The following is a 20,447-nucleotide window of genomic DNA, read 5'->3' on the forward strand; positions in this document are numbered from 1 at the left end:
TAGATGACATAATCCAATGAAGGTTCACGAGATAAAATCGCATTTATGAATATGTATATATGTGATTGCATCTATGTCTTTGCAAATATGGGATCCGCGTGATAAGTTCGCGAAGAAAGAGTTCATTCTCTTGTAATCTATTATTATGTGCAAAACCAAAGGTACGAGCTATCTATTTATGTGAGTTTGTATATGAAAGATATAATAGTCCATCAGGACCATCTCATATGTATGATTCCTCAAATAGGGGATTCACTCTTAAGAATCCGCCTACATGTTATCTATTTCTAAGAGTGGACCACTATGAATGTGATTTCTGTTATTGCAAAACAAAGGTAGGATAAGAAAATCTGCCAGATTTGTCTAATGGATTGAGGAGAGTAGATCTTTTCTATTAATCCGTAATAGGGGTCTTCCTTATGAATCCACCGATATGTTTTGCTAAGTGTCAATATGCAGATTTCGGGTCTGAAACGTGAATCCACAAGGATCGTACTACGAATTTGAGTCCATAAGGATAAGTTATTAATAAAAGTTTGGAATAGGGACTATTTTCCAAGCTTTGTCTTACTTGGTTATCTGTATTTATTGATGCGAGACATACTATGGGAATTATTTGTGGGTTATCTTTTACAAGTTCGCAAGTAAGAATTCGCAAGGATTTCCTCTTAAAGAAATAAATACATAAGGGTCCACAAAGACAACTAGAGATAAAATTAGTAGGATAATTCGCCAAGAGATCAATTGTTATTAAATTTGTATTTTGGTATTACATCTATGAAATCTCATCAGTGGAAGCTTTATGTGTTCAAGGCTTTGTATAGCCAAATATGAAATTTTTTATTTTCAAGTCAACATGAATGTGGAGCTGTGAAACACAAGTTTACTAGTGTCGTATTGAGGAATGTATGAAAACTCACTAAGTTCAATTGAATTTATGCATGTGTTATTAAGTATTGCAGGTAAAAAGAGAAAATTTGAGAGTTCGGGGAGGGACTAGGCTATAATCCACTATGTTAAGGCAAATTTGTTTATTAGTCGTATTATGCATACAACGGGGCGGCCTAGAGGCGAAACCTCAAGGTTATAGTCGTAGATGTAATTAGCTATGCTCAAAATGTTATTTTCAAACCTAAGCACATAATCAACACGCTAAAGACTACTTTGTAAAAATATTTTGCTTATTAGACTGAAATATATAATTCGAAGTAAATTCCTGTATAATGCAAGGTTAAAAAGAGGATTGTGTTTTCATAATACTTGTACTTTGTGAATATGAATTTCGGGTTGCAATAATAATTAATTAGTTAATTTTCGGATATTGGGTGTAGCACTCTGTAATCCGGACCTAATGATTGGGTTGGGTATAAAGTGTTTTAATTTCACTTTTCTTAGCTAAGTGATGAAGGAATGTTATTGCTTTGATTGAGTTCTAAAGTGATCCAAATACTTCCTAATTTAACTTGTGATATGCAGCAACTAAAAGTGAAAGGGAAAAAAAAAGAAAAAATGAATAAGAGTGCTATTTGTCTTTGGCTTTTTAGGATAGCATAAATATTGTTCATTTTTCACTTGAAGAATCTATTGAAATAACAGAACCCCACATCTAAAAAATACAAGGTTGTGGAGTGTTTGTACTACTATAAATAGAGGTAGTTTCACCACCTTTAAATCATCTCAAAATTTTCCATTTTCTTGATAAGGCAATTTTTTGTCTTCCTATTTGTAATTTTTCACTTGTATTTTTTTGCAGTGTAATATATTTGGTAGTGTTCAAGGATGTAGGCGTAATTTGTCGAATCTCGTTAAATTTTTGGTTTTTTATTGTTTTATTTATCTTTCAATATTTTGTACGATATAATTATAGTGATATATTGTCTTATTAAATTACATTATAGGGAAATTTTATCTAGAAGATTGGGTTTTAAGCGATATCATTTGTGACCCCTCCAATCTTTCTTAGGAATTGAATCTAGTGTGGTTTTTTAGTACAATAATTTACTCTGTTTTACCCTATTCGCACAATAAATGGTATCAGAGCTAAAGGTTATTCAAAGTATACTTTGTGGTTGCGGTTTAAACTGATCTTCAATATAAGAAAAGATTTTCTACGACATATTAAAAGATTATGGTTGAAATGATAAATAATCCAAGAGCTCTAACATTGTTTATATACACGAGATCGACAGTGACAAATACAAGATTGATAGTGGAGATCTTCAATGGCATTAGTCCTTTTGGTATATGGCAAAGTGAGGTTCTAAATACTCTCTTTCAACAAGGTCTAAACATTACCATTGAAGAAAAGAAACCAAATGACGTAGAGGAGAAATATTAGAAGACTATCAATTATTGGACATGTGGTACAATTTGATCGTGCCTTCTTGAGAGTAGAAAATTAAAAATGTGAAAAATGACCCGATTTGTGATATTTATAGCAATAAACCCTAGATCGAATTCATACTTATGTTTTTGGATAGTCGGATCTTTTTCATTCTCGACTTTTAACCAAACAATCTTTTTCGCTATTTTCGTACCACGACTGCTTTGAATGTAGGCTCAAACAAATCGAATCAAACATAGAATCAAAAATATTTTCTTTACTTTTAGTGGGAAAGTAAATCCCTCTTAAATAGAAACAGGAAGAATTACAATTCTTAAAAAATAAAATTTATTCTTAAAATAAATTTCCATTACTTTTTGCCAGAATATAAATATTGAAAACTTCAGAGAAACTTATGTTTTTCTCTTTTTGTTGGTGTGATTTTTGATGTCTACCAATGTCATCTATTTATAGGGAGAGTTGGTAGAATCCTGATTGAAGTGGTAGAATACAAATAATATTAAATTAATAGAAAAATCTCCAACTCCATATTATTTAGGGAGAAGGGCGACAACCTTAGATAGGAATACTAGGGTTTTTCGTCCCATGTATTCCATATAAGGGGAGTTGGGCCTCTCCTATATTGAGTCCAATTATATGTGCTTCATGGACTTTAACTGTAACACCTTATACCTGATCTAGTCGTTAGACCCAAGCTATAGGATGCTACAATAATATACCACAACATTTACAAGTAATTTATTCAATAATACTTAATACCCAATAAATACAAACTAATTCCATGTTAAACATGCATTACAATCAAAATCAAGTCTTAATCGGGCTTACGAAAGCCTTTGAACAAATTCGGAACTAAATCAGGACCAATCTAAAATATTTACAAATTAACAGATATAAATGCAAAATAGGGGTCACACGGCTATGTGATAGCTTGAGGCCGTGTGGTGCATAAAGCTTGTTGAGTCATCAGTGGGGCTACCACCTATGAGAGAGGTGGGTTGTGCACCAGGCTTTGGGGATAAAGTAGTGATACAAACTAAGCAGTTAAAATGAGTAAATGCGACAAGTAAGGTCCATCTCAAACACATCTAATGTTTTACATTATTACTTATCGTTGGCTTGGCAAAGACACAAGGGCCTTTTTAGAGTTTTTAAGAGGGTAAGCCGAGGGGTTTACAAACTAGAGTTAGCGGCAATACTCAAGGTTAGCCTGGTGTTCAATGTAAGTATGTCAAAGCCTATTTGTAAGGATCAATAGGATCCTGATCGAAACAAGTCAGAATGGAGGCAAGTAGGAGCAGTGGCCTCTTACGATTGAATGTATAAGAGAGAAATACAAATCAAGTTAGACGATGACAGAGACATAAGCTGAGTCAAATGTTCTGAGGGGCGAAACTACCTGAGAGACAAGTTGGGAATTAAACAAGGCATCGAGACCGTTCCAAGACCCATGTCATGGGCAGCAGATCAAAGATCGTGACCATTACATATAGAACATCCTATGGAGGCCAATTGATGAAATGGGGCTCATTTAACCAATTTGACCTGGCTCGACTTGTGGAATATATGGAGAAGCCCATCTACTTGAAGCCTTGGTGACCTATTGAAACATTCCAGTAAAACTAGAGTTATCAAGGTAATTATTGTAAATCTTAGGAGGTAAAGATGTATATAGTTTAAATATCTTAGGACTCTTATCTTGTAAATAGGCACTAATTTTAGCCATCAATGTAATTCGATCTGTATCGTTGAATTTGGGGGAGCTCAACTATACATTAAGTCTTCCTTCTCATTTGTGATCACTCAATTGTAATCCTTCAAAGTAATAGAGATACTTAAAGAGCATTTACCCAAACACCTTGTGTGCATTATTTTCTTATGGCATTTTTTGTTCTTTTGTTGCTCTTTTGTTTTGAGTTGCTTCCACTTTGATTCGGTGCTTTAAAGAATTTCTATGAAAATTCTCACTTTGCAAGAGTAAGGCCGACTTAGGCAGATTTGAACCTAAGAAATTGCTTAAGACCGCATGAACTGCGAGACTAAAGTTCTAACCCCGTGACACTTGGCCATAACTTTTGATAAATAAATATATTATAAACACTTTTATAACATGTAAATTATTTGTTATAATATTTTTTTGACAATAATTTTAGAATTTTTTTTAGGATTTAAATAATACAATTTTTTGCTACAACTTTATAAAGTATACAAATTATTTTTATAATACTCTTTAAGATTTATAATATAAGAATTTTTTTCATAACCATCTCAAACACTCATTTGTGTTCATGCTTATAATATAATTTTTATAAATTCTATAAAAATATTTTTTATAATTTGTATAAAAATATTTTTTAAAATTTAATTTGGGTGTAATTACCTACATAATTACTCTAATTCTCACCCTCTCCCCTAAGAATTGAAAAGTGGCAATTGTGGTGCTCCAATTATACAAAATTCAGTAGGACAATCAATTACAATGGTTTACCCAAACATGCCACCCTTATATAATTACAAAAATTACACCTAAATCCAATTATTATGTGGCTTTTCAAACACTATTTTATTATGTTTATTTTACTAAAAACAACTTTTGAAAACTGATTTCAAAGAAATTTGTTAAACGAAAGTTTTTTTATGCAGAATTATTCAAACACCAGAAATATAATCTTTTTCAAAAAATCACTCCATTTTCCAGAAATCATTTTCTGAAATTAGTTTTTAATTAAACAAACGAAGTCAAAGATTGAATTTGTCTGAAAATTTATACCGAATCTGTAAATTGTCTATTAAAGTATTTGTTGGCAATAATAATAAAATTAAAATCAGGATATTCACTTATATAAACAAGATTTAAACTCTCAACCACAAGGAACAAAGTAGGCTTCCATTACGCCACAATTATAAGTTAATAATTCAACCACCTGGTTGATAAAAATATAATAATATAAAGGGAAAAATATAAGATAAGTACATGAACTTGTCAACTTCTCCCAGATTGGTACCTATGGTTTTTTTATCCCAAATTGGTACCCGAACTTTTTTTCCTTCCACTGGTTTGGTACCTGAGCCTAACGCTGTTTAAATTTTGCTGATGTGGCAATGCTGGTCAATTGCATGTCGCCACATGTCGTAATCTCGAAACCCCATTTGACCTTTTTTTCATCTTCTGACTCGACCCTTTTAGTTTTTATTTTATTTTAATTTTTTTCTTTAAAGTTATATTTCATTAATTTTTCCATCAATTTTCACCATCTTTTTTAACATTTCTTTTTCTTTCGTTTTCTCTCTACATCATCTGTTCTGCCATTTTATTTTCTTTTATTTTTTCAACAGTTCTCAACATCTTTCACCTTACATCTCTCTCTTTTTTCCAGCTTTGGTTTTCTCTTAAAATTTCCCCTATTTCTTTTCTCTTTTTTTCTTTCCTCTTCTTCATTTTCCATCTCTTTCATTCTCCACCATGTCTTCTTCCATGAACAGAAAATCAAGTGCGCAGAGAAGTGTTGTGTACTGCCATTGCGGTTCAAGGGCACCCGTTTGCAATGCGAATACTCCATAGAACAAATGGAGAAAATTCTTTAGGTGTTTTAAGTTCAAAGAGGTAAATTAGGCTTTAGGGTTTTGATCTGCCATTGCAATTTGCAGAGAATTGTTGTGTATTACCATTTTTAATATTCTATTTATTTTTTATTGTATGTGTAAAATGAAGACTGGGGGATGTGATTTTGTTCGGTGGGTTGAAGGTGACAGTGAGGGGACGAGCTTAACTATAAAAGAAGAAATATGCACAATCGGTGGAATAATGTTAGAAAATAAGATGTTATTGACAGAGAACAAAAGATTAAGACTTAAGAACGACGAGCTCAATATTGATGAAATGCAAAGAATGTGCTCAAGGGTAACTCGTTTGGAAGAGAAGATAAAATTGTACAATGATAAAATGTCTAGGGACAACAAATTAATAGTTGCTTATAAGTTGTTAATTTATCATGGATGATTTTTTGGTTACCTTGCTTTTGGATGGTGAAATGTTGTTCAAGTATTTACATTAGTTGTTAAGAATGAATGAATTGAATGAAATGGAAAATATTTTTTTTGTCCATAAATTGACATCCATAAATTGAACCATCCATCAAAATACAAACATCAATAAAGTTCCATCAAAATACAACAATTAAACTGTCCATCATCAAAATACATAAAAAAAATCATCCAACAAAATAAAACCATCCATTGTATGTTAACAAAATAGGATCATCAAATTAATCATGGATTAGCATCAACTATCTCTATGGTTTACGATTGTGCTTGGGTAGGTCTTTAGACTTAGCATTTTTTTGTGTTCCTACTTTCCTGAGTCCCATCAACAGTTTCCTTGTCCTTCCTTTTATTGGTGCACTTGGTTGGGGCAATTATCATGGTTTCCCCTCTCATACCAGACTACAATGCATAAAATACAGAATTAAAAAACATATCAAAATACAATAAACAATTTAGAGGTTGGCTTCTTACATTCAAAATTTACATCTCTGTCCTATCATTGGTGATAACATAATCCCTTGCACAACTTGTTTTCCCCTACTACGAAGTCTTGTAAGTATTTGCTGTGTTGAAAAGGTTGGCATGGTGGGAGGAGTTGGTTGTGTTGAAGGAGCTAGTGGTGATGATGTAGATGCTTCAGATGCAACAATTTGAGAATGAGCTGGTGGAGCATGATCAGAAGGAGCTGGTGGAATATGAGTTGTTGGAAGTACTCCAGCTGGTGGAGGTGTACTCTGCAAATTAAACATGTTAGTAGTTCTCAAATTAAACATGTTTTGCATTAAAATTCTTATAAGTTAATAACACTTACAATAGTTGAATTCTAATAGCTTTTGAAGTTGTGTCCAACCATGGAACACTTGTGGCACTTTATCTTCCTCCTTCTTCTAGACAGCTTACTCCCACTTATCTCTTTCTCATCTCCGACTCTATTTGTTTTTTTGTCTCCTAGGTATTTTCCTTGGAATAGGAGGGTTAATTGGTCCCATATCAGATTTCAACCAGAATTTTTCACTTGGGACAGTAAACAATACAAAGCCATATAATTGTTCATAAACATATTTTTTAAACCCCTTATAAATAAAATCAGAAATATCAACTTTTTTTTACAAAATTGCTGCAATAACATGTGGACATGGGATGCCAGTGAGATGTCATCTCCTACAACTACATGACTACTAAAATAAGTCAACAACTACAACATCACCAAAGTTGGCTACCTCAAACCCATCTGCTCCATTCCATTTAACATGACAGTATGAACTCATTTGGATACTCTTGTGTAACTTCTCACATATCTTAGGACAGAATTGATCATTCCAGTTTTTAGTTTTGGCCAAATTATTTACAATCCTACCCATAACATACTGTCTAATTTCTTCTAACATGGAAATTATAGACATTGACCTAGCTCCTAAAATTGCTGCATTAAATGACTCGGAAAAATTGTTGTCAATTGCATCACATATGGAGCTACCAGAATAAAAGGCCTTTGACCATTGCTCAAGGTCAGTCCTAAGTAGACTTACCTTGGCACTATGTTTGATACGGTCAATGTTTTCGATGTGCTTTTCAAAGTCAGTAGTTATGTATGATTTTCAAGCTCCCAAAAATGCTTGTTGCAGGTCTCCTCTAGGATTTTCTTTCCTTTAGTTGGCATATAGATGCCTTGCACAAACTCTATGCTCAAACCTTGGCACCAAATCAGAAATCTCTTCCATCAATCCCTAAATGCAAACAAAAACATTAATATTAGATGGTTGGTTTAATAAATTAAGCATACTATCATAGAATTATTTAAGTAAACATACCTTTTGTTTGTTAGTCATAAAAGTGAATCCAGAACCATTACTAATTACTAAATCTGAAATAAGATTATTAAGAAACCATCTCCATATTTCTCTGCTTTCATTCTCCACAACTGTCCATGAGAGAGAGTATATTTGGTCATTAACATCTCTCCCCACAGCACACAGAAGTTCCCTTTTGATTCTCCCTTTCAAAAAGCATCCATCCAAACAAATAAATGGTCTACAACACTCTAAAAACCCTTTTCTCAAAGCACTAAACCCTACATAAAATTTCCTAAACTTGGGAACTTCAATAGGGGTTGGTGTTTCTACCATCACCTCTATACTGTCATCTAGATATGCTTTTCTAAGTGCATTGCATAGTCCCATAGTCTATTAAACTTATATGAAACCCTTCTATTTATTTCCTCCAGTACCAATTTCCTAACTTTGTTGCATGTACCCCTGCTCAGCTTAACTTTCAACTCTTCATTGGCTAGTTTTTGCATCTCAGTTAACTTTAGCTTTGGAATCAATCTAATCTTACTTAAGAAATGCTCCTCAACAAACTTGTAAGATGCCCTTTTGTTCTTAAAATTAATAGAACACTCATGGGTTTCTATGAAGGTTTTTTTTTATCTTGTAACACCCATCACTATTATCTACACAAGCATATATTCTAAATGGACATCCATCTACCCTACATTTAGCCTTAGTCCTACCCCTCTCATTCCTAAAATACATAATATCAAACCTTTTTTTCTTGCATACTTTGCTAATGCAATCTTAAATTCCTCTGGTCCCTTAAACACCATACCTAGCTCCAAATGTGGTATTGGATTATTAGGATCGAAACATATATGTCTACTTCTAAAAACTACCTCACCATCTGAATCACTTCCATAAAACCCCAGATCCGATGAATCAATGTATTTATTTTGTTTTAGATGAAGAATAATCGAAAGAGTATTAGAGATTGTGGAAGGTTTCAAACAAATTGAGGGTTTTCTTTCAAACAAATTGAATCGAAATGATTTCTCATACGAAGAATCAATGTTAAATATGGGATTGTTAATAACTATTATCTGGCTTTTGATCTTCATCAACAACAAAAAAAACCTAATAGTTTTCTTTTAGATGAAGAATAAAAAAAAACTTAATAGTTTTCTTTTAAATGAAGAATTGTTCAGACGAAGAATCAACAAAATTTTCCCCAAATGCTAAGCTTTTAATTCTTTCAAATTTTAATTAATGTTATATATAATTTATTTTTCAAAGGGATAGCAGATGAAAAAAAAATACAGATCAAATGGGGCTCCCAAATTGCGACACATGATGGCGCACGATCGACTAGCGCTACCACGTCAACAAAATTTAAACGGTGTTAGGCTCAGGTACCAAACCAGTGGGTGGAAAAAAATTTTGAGTACCAATCTAAGACAAAAAAAAACCATAGGTACTAATCTGAGATTAGTTGACAAGTTCAAGTATTAATCTTATCTTTTTACCTAATATAAAAGCATGAAAAATTGTTTAGCGAAAGAAAGGAAGTAGTTTCCCATATACCCGTATTATCAAATGATGATGGATCTGCTTCATCCCTTCTCTAACGATGTCGGGCAATTTAGAGAAGTTTTACCCCAAAAGGTTTCAATGGCTGCCTGGCATGCATACAAATGAGATTGCATTGTTCAAGGAATAAAACTTGAAATCAAGGGAGGAAAATAAAAATACAAATAAAGTGCAACTCCATGGTGTAGGACTGTAAAGCAATGTTATCAATGGAAATAGTAGCTATTGCGAAAATAAAACCAAAAGCGTTTCTAGTACTACTAGGGCACTTTAAAAAGGAAAATGCACAACTTGATCAAACCATCATATGGTGGATAAAGTAACTTTTCGAATGTCAATCTCTAAAATTCGTCGTCATCTTCCTCTGCAATGTGCTTTGCAAGCTCTTGCTCCTGTTGTTGTCTTTCTCTCCTCTTCTCAGCACTTTCTTTCTCCTTGTGGGAGTTTGGTGGGAACCGAAGTGCACGCACAGCATCGTTATGCATATTGAGGCAGAAAGCAATCCTAGAGTTGAATGCCGTTTGAGGCTCAGTTGTAGAGTAGATGTCACCCGTCTCCTTGGACAGCATACATCCATTTGAATGATCCAATGTCGCATCGATAGCTCCATCTCTGATTGCCTTGGCTACTATGCTCTCAGCATCAGCAACAGAGTCCAATCTAAGCTTCTTCGCAACATCGGCCAGTGCGATGCGAGAATATGAGATACTTATGTTGCGTAGCCCAGTCCGAATGACATTATGCCGCAGCCTGACAATCAAGTTATGGGTCCGGTCTGAACTGAAAGTAGTTGAGAACTTCTCAGCAACAGATCTGAAAAGCTCCAAATCACCAATGCGGACAGCCTGAACAATACACAGATTTTGTGTTCTCAGAACAATTAGTAAAATCTAGGAACCACAGAAACCAAAGAGAGTCCAAATGATTATAACGTGAGGATATATGCACATGATTCTCTCCATTTCGTTTCTAGGAAAGACATGCTTGGAATATCAAACTTGGCTCTCTATAAAGTAAGACGACGACTACACAAACTCAAACTCACATTTGTCAGTTCAAAGTATGGCCTCAATGCTTTCTCCATGCCTTTCTGCATAAAAACAGTCCTCTCGGGGATTTCTCCCAGCAGTAATCGAACAATGATTGCCCATTTGTTGCATTGAACCCGAAAACCAAGGGCTGCAACAGGAGCTTTCCTAGCAGCTTGGAGGAGACATTCTTTGGCATCTGTGTACTCCAATTGAATTGTCCTAATCTTCCCCAAGTAAAAGAGGTAGCGGCAAAACTGCAGAGGATAACCTTTGTCTTATGAATGGAATCAAACTATAATGTTTTTACAGTTACAACAATAACCATAAGCCATGACAAACTCCAGGTAACCATTTAATAACCATAAAAATGCAGCTCGGTTAACATTTACAGTTCAAAGACAAAGATAACAGAAAACCGTGACTTACCTGTTGGTTTGAGTGAGCTTCAAATCTAGGTGCCTTTGATCTCAGTTTCTCAGCTTGGTCATACAAATTGTAATGGAGGTAATTGCGAAGTAGCAGGTTAAGAAGAGTCTCCTGCATGAGAACAATATTTAAAAATATGATCCTATCAGAGAAATAATTGCTCAAATGTTTGAAAAATTACCTGACCCAGCTCGTCATGGCGCAATGTTGCAATCCGGTGCAGGGCTAGAAGGTTACTGTCAAATTAAAGATCATCCTAATTAGACCCAGAATGTCATATGTGCTTCTGATCATGAATAAAAGAAACATAACATGCTGAGGTTCATTTAAAAGGAAACGCACATCAGAAAAGATGCTAAAGACAGCGTATGACAGAAGTTAGGAATGAATCAAGTATAGCTCACCTCCTAATTTCAGAAAGAGTACCAGTGAGTTCATAGCAAAGAGAGTAATATAAGTACAGCCTAGCAGCTAGAACATCGAGAGTCCTCCTGTTCAAATTCTTCAGCCGAGCAATGCTTGCAGAGGAACATGCCTTTGCCTGAAACAAGATAACATCATGTTCAAGAAACAGGAAACATCCTGATGAAATTATTTGCTAATGTACCTCATCATATTTCTTTTGATCAATCAAAAATATCAGGACAAGCAAATAGCAGTAGATTTCTAGCTCTGGCAAGGAATGCTTAGCAGGAGGTTGAGCTGTAGAGGTTGCAGTGTCGACTTCCATCTCATTCTCATCTTCCTGAAACAAATTTAAACCATGAGTTCTTAAAAGAACAATTAATTCAAGACTTATTAACTTACAGTCATTGTACTCATAAACAAAATATTTCTGTAAGGTGAGAAACTAGACTGGCGACAGAGAAACTAGACCAGCAACTAAGGCATTTCCTTGAACTTGAAACCAGAAAGCCTACTACACTGGTGAAGGTGACAACGGGGAAAATAACATCATATAAAGGGCCAATCACCAAAAATTAACTTCAAAGATGCAACCAATTATTTTCTATCTTTAGCATTTGTTGCACTTCAATGCTTTTAATTAACTAAGACATCATGTCTAATCTAAGAGGATGGAATGGCAATCACTTCACCACAAGGGGGAAAAACACTTCCACATTAATAACTGAATATTACGATGTTCCATCAAAAGATTACCTTAGGAAGATAAGAAGAAAGACGAGTGAAGGCCTCGGATCCAGGGGTAAGAGCGAAACTAAGGAAAGAGGAAAGCACGGATGCCTTCAACTTCCGTCTTAAAGCCATTGTAAGTCGTATAGCCCTCAAAATACGGCGAGCTTCACGGTCATAAGCACCGGTCTCAATCAGAGACGCAATTTCCTTCAAATCTAACAGAAACCCAGAAAATTTCATTCAAATCCGTGAAAACCCACAAGTTACCAGTCCAGAAAACGCTAAAAGAAAATCAGATTTCTATCACCAAACGTCAAAAAATATGCGCTAGAGACATTTGGATGTTATAGATGCATAGATAGATTGTACTTACGGTGCAAAGTGGATGGAGAAGAGGAAGGAACGGAATTGGACGGAGCTGGTTGCTCTTTCATCTCCACATCTTGAGTCATCTTTGAGAATCTGAAAAATGCAAATTGAAACGAAATTTGACGTGAAAATCAAGGGGAAAAAAAGGTGAAATATTGATTAGGGAGATGCTTAAAACTTAAAAAGCACAAAAGGAAAGGAGAAAAAAATCACCTTTGATTCACGAAAGGAAGAGCTGGATTTTGGGGGAATCGAGAGCCGAGCTTGCAGTGGACTATGGTTTTAGTTTCTTCAGCAGTAGGTCTTGTGAGAGGAGTTGAAGAAAGCGAAAATGTCCGGATTGAACGACGTCGTTTATATGGAAATCAGAAGTCATTATAGAAAAGGTCTAGAGAGCCCAAATAAACTATATTGGCCCAAGGCCCATTATTCTGTTATCTCCTGTCTTGTGGGTTCATATATATAACTATATTTATTAATTAATTCAACAATACTCCAAGATTGATTCTTAAAGGGCTTTTCTTAGTAAGTGTTGTATAAATTATTAATTTTTTCTTAGTTTTAAAAAGAAAATAATACCAACAAATAAAATGTGATACATGTCATGTTTTTTTATTGAATATCATATACTTTTTGGGTAAATGATACAATTAATAATTTAAGTATCACTTCTAACTAAAAGTGTTCATGTTGGATTGGGCTAGACTTGGGTCCAGGTACCATACATAGTTGTTAAACGCAACCCGACTTGAAATATGGGTCTCATATTCTGTTCAAGCCCACTTTTATTTGTAAATGGCTACTCCAAGTCCATTGCCAACATAGTATGAAAGTTTACAATAATTGTACATCGAAAAGGCAAGAGAGCTGGTGTTGCGTCGATGGGTCAGTATGCTCAGAAATGACCTTGATGATGTGCTTATCGATGACTTGACAATACACGTTGTTCCCCTACTATCAGATACTCCTTCGACGAATAGAACTGCTCGTGGCCCACCTAACTGAACCATTGCATGCATACTTCAGAGGCACAAAAATTACTATCCTAGTGATATCTCTTGAAAAGAGTTATATTTCATGCCTTTAGGACTAGCCAATTGCTTGTACTTAGGTACATTTAGTTGTATTTTATGATATTTCATTAGTATTTTATCATTGCATTAGGAGCTTGGACTGTGTTTAAATATTATGTAATTTTAATTGCTTGTGGTAGGGCTATGTTTGGTGGTTTGGTAGGTGCAAGTTGAGGAACAAGAAATAAAAGAATGAAGGTTTGCTAGGGCAAAAGGTTGGACATTTTGTCAGCACGAATGCTGTGGCAATTCTAGGAAGACCGAGTCAACACTCAACGCATACCGGTTTTAGCCCAACTGTACTTGTACCAAAAAAATCTACCTAAAAAGATAATCTTCGGTTGTTGGATTTACCCTAGGGAAAAAGCTATAAAAAGCCAAAGGAGGAAACCTTAAAGGATGAACAAGGGTGGGGATCTATAGGCGAAAAACTAGAGGGTAGCAATTGAGTAGAGACAGAAAGAGGAAGATGAAGGCAGTCCCTCTCAGCCACCACAGGACACTGTGCCACTGGAGTGTGAACTGGACACACAAAATTTGTCTTTCCGACGTTCTTCTGTTATTTCTTAACTATTTATCCGTGAATTGATTTGATGAAAACGATGTTGAATGATATTTTGGTTTTGAATTTTATTTGCCAACCCATGAGCTAAATCTTATAGGGTTGAGATTACTTGATGAAACCTTTATAAAGCATAGATCTGAATTAATTTACTATTTCATTCAATTGTTTTTATTTCTAAATTGTATGCGTGCAATCCCTAGACATAGACGACTATGCAGCATGCTTATAAACTAATTTAATTCTGAAAAGGTTGGATTAGTTGGACCAAAATTGAATGATATGAGTAAGTATTCGACAAATACTTGTAGTAGACTCTAGACATAAAGCAACGTTCATACAGAAGGAAACAGTGCAAGGTATCGTATTAAAGACCTATAGACACGGACAAGGTAACTTGAGGTTTCTGCTCTCTAAAGAAGTAGACCACTTTAGAACTCTTCTAAGTAGTAGATTGATTACGATTTTGTCGAGGCATTGCTGACAGTAAGGGTAAATTCTTAATAATTCCAACCTTCCATATCAACATCGTATATCCCTTATCCCTTGCCGTAGTATCTTTGCCATCGCATCCTTAGTTGTTTACTTGTTCAGTTACATATTATTCATATAATCATTTTCGTAATTGCCATTGCATTTTTACTCTTGCATTGCCATAACATTTTCAATTATTCATCAATTACACATTTTGTTCATATTAATATTCCTTTTGTTTACCACTGTATTTTTATCATTATTCTGCTATAACCTTAATCTAACTTTATTATAATAACTTGACCATTTGTATATCTAATCCGATCCTTGTGGAGACGATCTCACTTATGTAACACTCCTAACCCATATCTATCGCCGGATCAGGGTTACAGAGTATTATCAAAATTTACAAAACAAATACAGTTAATTCATAACATTTACTATTCATATCCTAAATCATACATAATCAATCATATTGTCCCTCAAATAGACCCTTGAGGCCCAAATTATGCATTAGAAACAAGTCGAGACTACACCGAGAACTCAGGGAATTTTTCACGAAATTTTAAAATTTTCCTTATTTGCAGCAGACACACGCCCGTGTGGCTCACATGGCCAAGTGACACACCCGTGTCTCAAGCCGTGTGGGCATTCGATGTGAGGCACACTTTCGTGTTCCAAATTAGGTTGTATACTGACTTAGTCACACGGCCGAGCCACACGCCCGTGTGAGTATACTGACTTACATAATTAAGGTGCAGGGTTCACACGACCAAGTGACACGCCCATGTGCCAGGCCGTGTTATACACACGGATGAGACACACACCCGTGTCTCTACTCGTGTGAAAATACTTGAGCATTCTGTTTTTAAATTTTAAGATGTAGGGGACACATGACCGAAACACACGCCGATATACTAGGCCGTGTGTCACACATGACTAAGACACATGCCCGTGTCTCTGCCCGTGTGAACAAAATAAGACCATTTCCAAGCCTTATTTCTCACCCAAACTTGTCTTCCACCTACATCAACATTTTAACACATTCAAAAACCAATTTAAGGCATTTAAACCAAGCCAAAACTAAGTTTTAATCTTGACATTTTACACATACAACCAATGTACCTTTAGGCTTCCCAATAGACAATTTATTATTATGTCATTCTAAAACTTATACTTACCTAGATACCAAATGCATATATGCATAATCATATTCATACTTCAAACATGATAATACTATATATATATTAAAACATGGCAATTAAAAGCCATTCCAATGGTTATTTACAACCAAAACATGTGTATGCCAACATTTGACCGGTTTAACCTATACATGCCATTATATCCTAATTAAAATTTACTATTTATACCAAAACGAGCTGAAGGATAGTGTGATCTTACTCCGACCCGCTCCAACCTTTACGAGCTTCCGAGTAGTATAAAACAGAGAAAATAAAACAGAGTAAGCGTTTAATGCTTACTAAGTTCGTACAACAGGAAATTGACTTACCATTCATATTCATTTATAATAAGCATACAAAGTACATCCAAATCAAATTAATCAATAACTTGACACATATACATCCTCAAGCAAGTTAGTCACGTATTTCAAATGCATTTCAAGTAAGTAACAGAGATGAGTTCATCGTATAAACATTTCCATGTATTTTCAGGTAGATACAATTATTAATTCATTCAGACCTTATCTTAACTTATATTAGAACTTTGCTCGTTGAACCTTATAAAATATTGATGGAAATCGGGTAGTACACATGTAGTGTACGAATCTGTAATTTGTGAATTCATATTCAGGAGTGTTCATAAGACACTTAAACAGGAAGCACTCTCTTGAGCCATATAACGGGAAGCTCATGTAAGCCATGTAACAGGAAGCTTATCCGAGCTTTATAATGGGAAGCTCATGAGAGCCATATTTAGGAAGCTCACACGAGCCAATAATAGGTAGCTCTGAAGAGCTATTAACGAGAAGCTTGGGATAGCCATATATCGGGTAGTTCAAGCGAGCCAATATCAGGAAGCTCCAAAGAGGCATTAATCAGGAAGCTCACAAAGAGCCTTTAATCGGGAAGCTCACGAAGAGCCATATAACGGGATGCTCATAAGAGCTGCGGTGTGCCCACAACACATGCAGGATCACAACCTATCGGGTTGCTGCGAAGAGCTATTAACGGGAAGCACGCAAGAACCATATAATGGGAAGCTCGAGAGGGCTAATAACGGGACGCTCTTTCGAGCTGTGTTTTGTCCACAACATATGCAGGACTACAACCAATACGAGAAACTTGTATCCATCGATTTTTATTTGTTCAAACACGACTTAACATTTATTGGGCATTTTTGGATATTTAATCAATTCATATACATGGCAACTATACAATTCACATATATAACATTTAACTCAAACAATAAATGCACACAATTTATTTACACGAACTTACCTTAACACTTGTTCGTATACGAGAATCTACTAATCCGATACTTTTTATTTTCCTCGATTCAATTCTGTACTAGGTTTATCCGGATCTATATGAGTAAATTTAACTCAATTTAATACAATTTATATTCAGTTCAATCCAATTCATATTTTAGGCAAAAGTACCATTTTGCCCCTATACTTTTAATTAATTCCAATTTCATCCCTAGGCTCGGAAAATGAAATTCATACAATTTAATCCTTATTTCAAGCCTAGCCAATTTTTTCATATAACAATAATAGTCCATGTATTTCACAAAAATCAGAAAATTTTCATAAATTTTACATCTTTTCAATTTAGTCCCTAAATCACAATTTCATGAAATTTTCCTTTACAAAAGTTGTTTATCTATCAACAACCTTTCATTTTCTACCATAAACTTCAAAATTTCATCATACTCATCCATGGAAAAATTTTAATACTTTGATAACTTTGCAATTTAATCCCCAAATTAGCTAGATTAGCTTATTACAATCTCGGAAATATAAAAATTACTAAAAACGAAACAAGATTACTTACCCAATTAAGCTTGCTTGAATTTCTTTCTCTTAGCTAGGGTTTCCATAGAAAATTTGGGGAAGAAGATGAAAATAAAATTATTTTATTCATTTAATTAACTTATCATCTTTTAATTTTTCAACTTTCCAATTTCAACCTTTTCTTTTCTTGAATTTCTATGGATGAATCATTATAATTATCTACTAACTCCATTAAATGGTCTAATTGCCATTTAAGGACCTCAAGTTTTAAATTCTATAGCTATTTAATCCCTCTAGCTATTAGAATTCAACTTTTGCACTTTATGCAATTTGGTCATTTCTAGCAATTAAACTTGAAATCAGTAAGATTTTTGTAACAAAATTTTCATACGTTATTCCTATCATAATGTAGATCATACAATAATATTAAAATAATTTTTCTTTCTGACTCGAATTTGTGGTCCCGAAACTACTGTCCCGATTTCACTGAAAACGGGTTGTTACATTATCACTTTAGTAGTTAATTTGACGTGTATACTTGCACAATTCGCATATCATATTCACACGTGACACCTAGATGATTTCCCCATATATGCTGTACTCAACTCATTTGTCTCAAACCTCAATCCATGGTGCAGGCTTCATCGACTAATGACTCTCTTGCCTCTTTATATCTATCTTATAGAGCAACTCGATGTTATAGGGTTTCACCAAAATTTTTTGGGTGAACCTGAATTTGCGTTTCACTAGATTAAGGGGCTTTCACTCTACGATGTAAAAATAAATGATTGGCATTTACACCCTAAATAACACATACTACTTAAAAGCAATCTTTGGTATAATGGTAAACATTATGTTGTTTAGCTAAGGTATCCACCGAAATTGCAAAAATACTCACTATCAAGATACTAAATTGCATTGAATGTGAAAACAAAATCAACATACCTTTTATAAGCTCGTTAATCGATTTTTTGTCGCATCCATGTCAATTTTTTCTTATAACACGTATGGTCCAAACGACCTTTAAATCTATTCTAACATATGCAATAGGAGATTTGAAGTACTGGTAGTCTGACATTATAACTTATTTAAAAATAATCTACAATATGACATTTTTACTTCTTATAAGATGAAACTCCCACGATTAGGAAAGGATAGCAGCTAACCATGCTTTCGTATCCAAACCCTTGTTTGTAGAGTACCTTGCAACTATTTATTTAGTTGATCAGTTCATGAGTCGTGCTGCAAAGTGCCTTATATAGATTCTCTAGAGTTTCAACACCTTAGTTGAATCTACTAGCCGTTTTAAAATCCTCTAGTGGAAGAAGATACATGTAATGGATCTTGTTGCCAAACTTGTTTAACAATAACATCTTGCCCGCCATCCAAAGCATCCAATCTCTAATGTATCGATCCATCTCCTCCATAGTTGCATGCAGTGGAGGGGCCTGTGTGATTAGCCTCTCCAACCATGTGCACTTCATGTGACACCCATCCAATTCCTTCATTGGTTTCTCTTTAGACAGGACGACACCCAACAATTGATGGCACTTATATTCCTCATCGATGTTACTAGGATCAATTATTACATGCTCGTTGATTGGAAGGTCGGTTATAAAAGGAAAATTTTAGTGTAAATCATTGCTTCATTGCTTTGAAAATAAATGTATGCATTTCTAGCCTCCAAGTCTTCAACAATGCAACAAGCAACTCGGGAAAACAATTGAACTTTGTCATCTAAATGCCACATATAAACTAACATCCTTCAAGTTTTCTACGATATATCCATCGGACTTCAGGAATTTTAAATTGCATTTGACACAAATAACTTGATCACATCGTTACTAAAAAATCACAATATAATATTAAATTTTGGAAAATCTTAAACATATTTTTGCAAAAGTACAATATTAAAAAAATTGAGTTGAAAATTTCACCATATTGATGGTGTAGCTGGTAAAGTGCTCTTTTTGAAACCTTGATTTCGTCATTTTTCTATAGAAAATAAGTAAAAAAAAAGAGATCTTTTGGAGAGTTGAAAAGGTTTAGAGAATTTTGGTTGAAAAGGTTTAGAGAATTTTGGGTGGGAAAAAAAGAAAAGTGAGTAAGGTATTTATAGAGTGGAAGTTGCCTGCCACGGTTGTGGACTTCTATTGTATTTAAAAGGTCGGTAGAATAAACGACCAAAAAAATTTTGTAGTCAAACTACTAAACCTTGAATTCAATTTTCATGGATGTCTACTATTGAGTTACTCTTGATTGCATTTTACAGTACATCCCTCTTAACATGGTTGTCATTTGGTGATTTGATATCTCTCAAACTTGATACGCATAAATTTCAACATACTCTTAAAAATAAAATCTAAAAATAACTTTAGGTTAATTAGCAAAAAATGCCATTTTAAAAAGTTAATTAAGAAATTAGGCTGGTTTTTCTCAAATTTAGGGAAATAAGCCGATTTTGGAGAGAGAAATAGAAAATGCCTTCTTTAGGAAGCGTTTTCGTCCAACGGTCATTTTATCCAACAATCAAAAAATATAAAACAGTCAATTTTTTTTAACGGTTAAAATTTCGAACGGCTATTTACATTTTCCCCCTAATGGCTATTTATTTTCTAAATAAACCCTACTTATTTTATTTTTTCTTCATT

At 34.3% G+C, this 20,447-nt stretch overlaps 1 protein-coding gene across 1 annotated transcript; it reads right to left on the reverse strand.

The window, feature by feature from the left end:
* Window positions 1-9,865: 9,865 nt before the first annotated feature.
* On the reverse strand, window positions 9,866-13,056 carry LOC107922352 (probable 26S proteasome non-ATPase regulatory subunit 3). The gene is made up of 9 exons (XM_016852346.2): window positions 12,927-13,056; window positions 12,718-12,806; window positions 12,369-12,559; window positions 11,815-11,952; window positions 11,612-11,748; window positions 11,389-11,443; window positions 11,208-11,318; window positions 10,796-11,035; window positions 9,866-10,595 (listed from the first exon to the last, which is right to left on the reverse strand). The coding sequence occupies exons 2-9, from the start codon at window positions 12,794-12,796 to the stop codon at window positions 10,092-10,094; spliced, it is 1,455 nt and encodes a 484-aa protein (XP_016707835.2). The 5' UTR covers window positions 12,797-12,806; window positions 12,927-13,056; the 3' UTR covers window positions 9,866-10,091.
* Window positions 13,057-20,447: the final 7,391 nt, after the last annotated feature.

The sequence above is a fragment of the Gossypium hirsutum genome, chromosome D01, assembly GCF_007990345.1.
Source record: "Gossypium hirsutum isolate 1008001.06 chromosome D01, Gossypium_hirsutum_v2.1, whole genome shotgun sequence".
Classification (NCBI taxonomy): Eukaryota; Viridiplantae; Streptophyta; class Magnoliopsida; order Malvales; family Malvaceae; genus Gossypium; species Gossypium hirsutum.

Coding starts and splice junctions, on each gene's coding strand:
- LOC107922352 (XM_016852346.2), bottom strand. CDS start 12,796: ATGACTCAAGATGTGGAGATGAAAGAGCAACCAGCTCCGTCCAATTCC. Junction 12,560..12,717: donor TTCTCCATCCACTTTGCACC/GTAAGTACAATC, acceptor GGTTTCTGTTAG/ATTTGAAGGAAATTGCGTCT. Junction 11,953..12,368: donor TTTCTTCTTATCTTCCTAAG/GTAATCTTTTGA, acceptor AATTTGTTTCAG/GAAGATGAGAATGAGATGGA.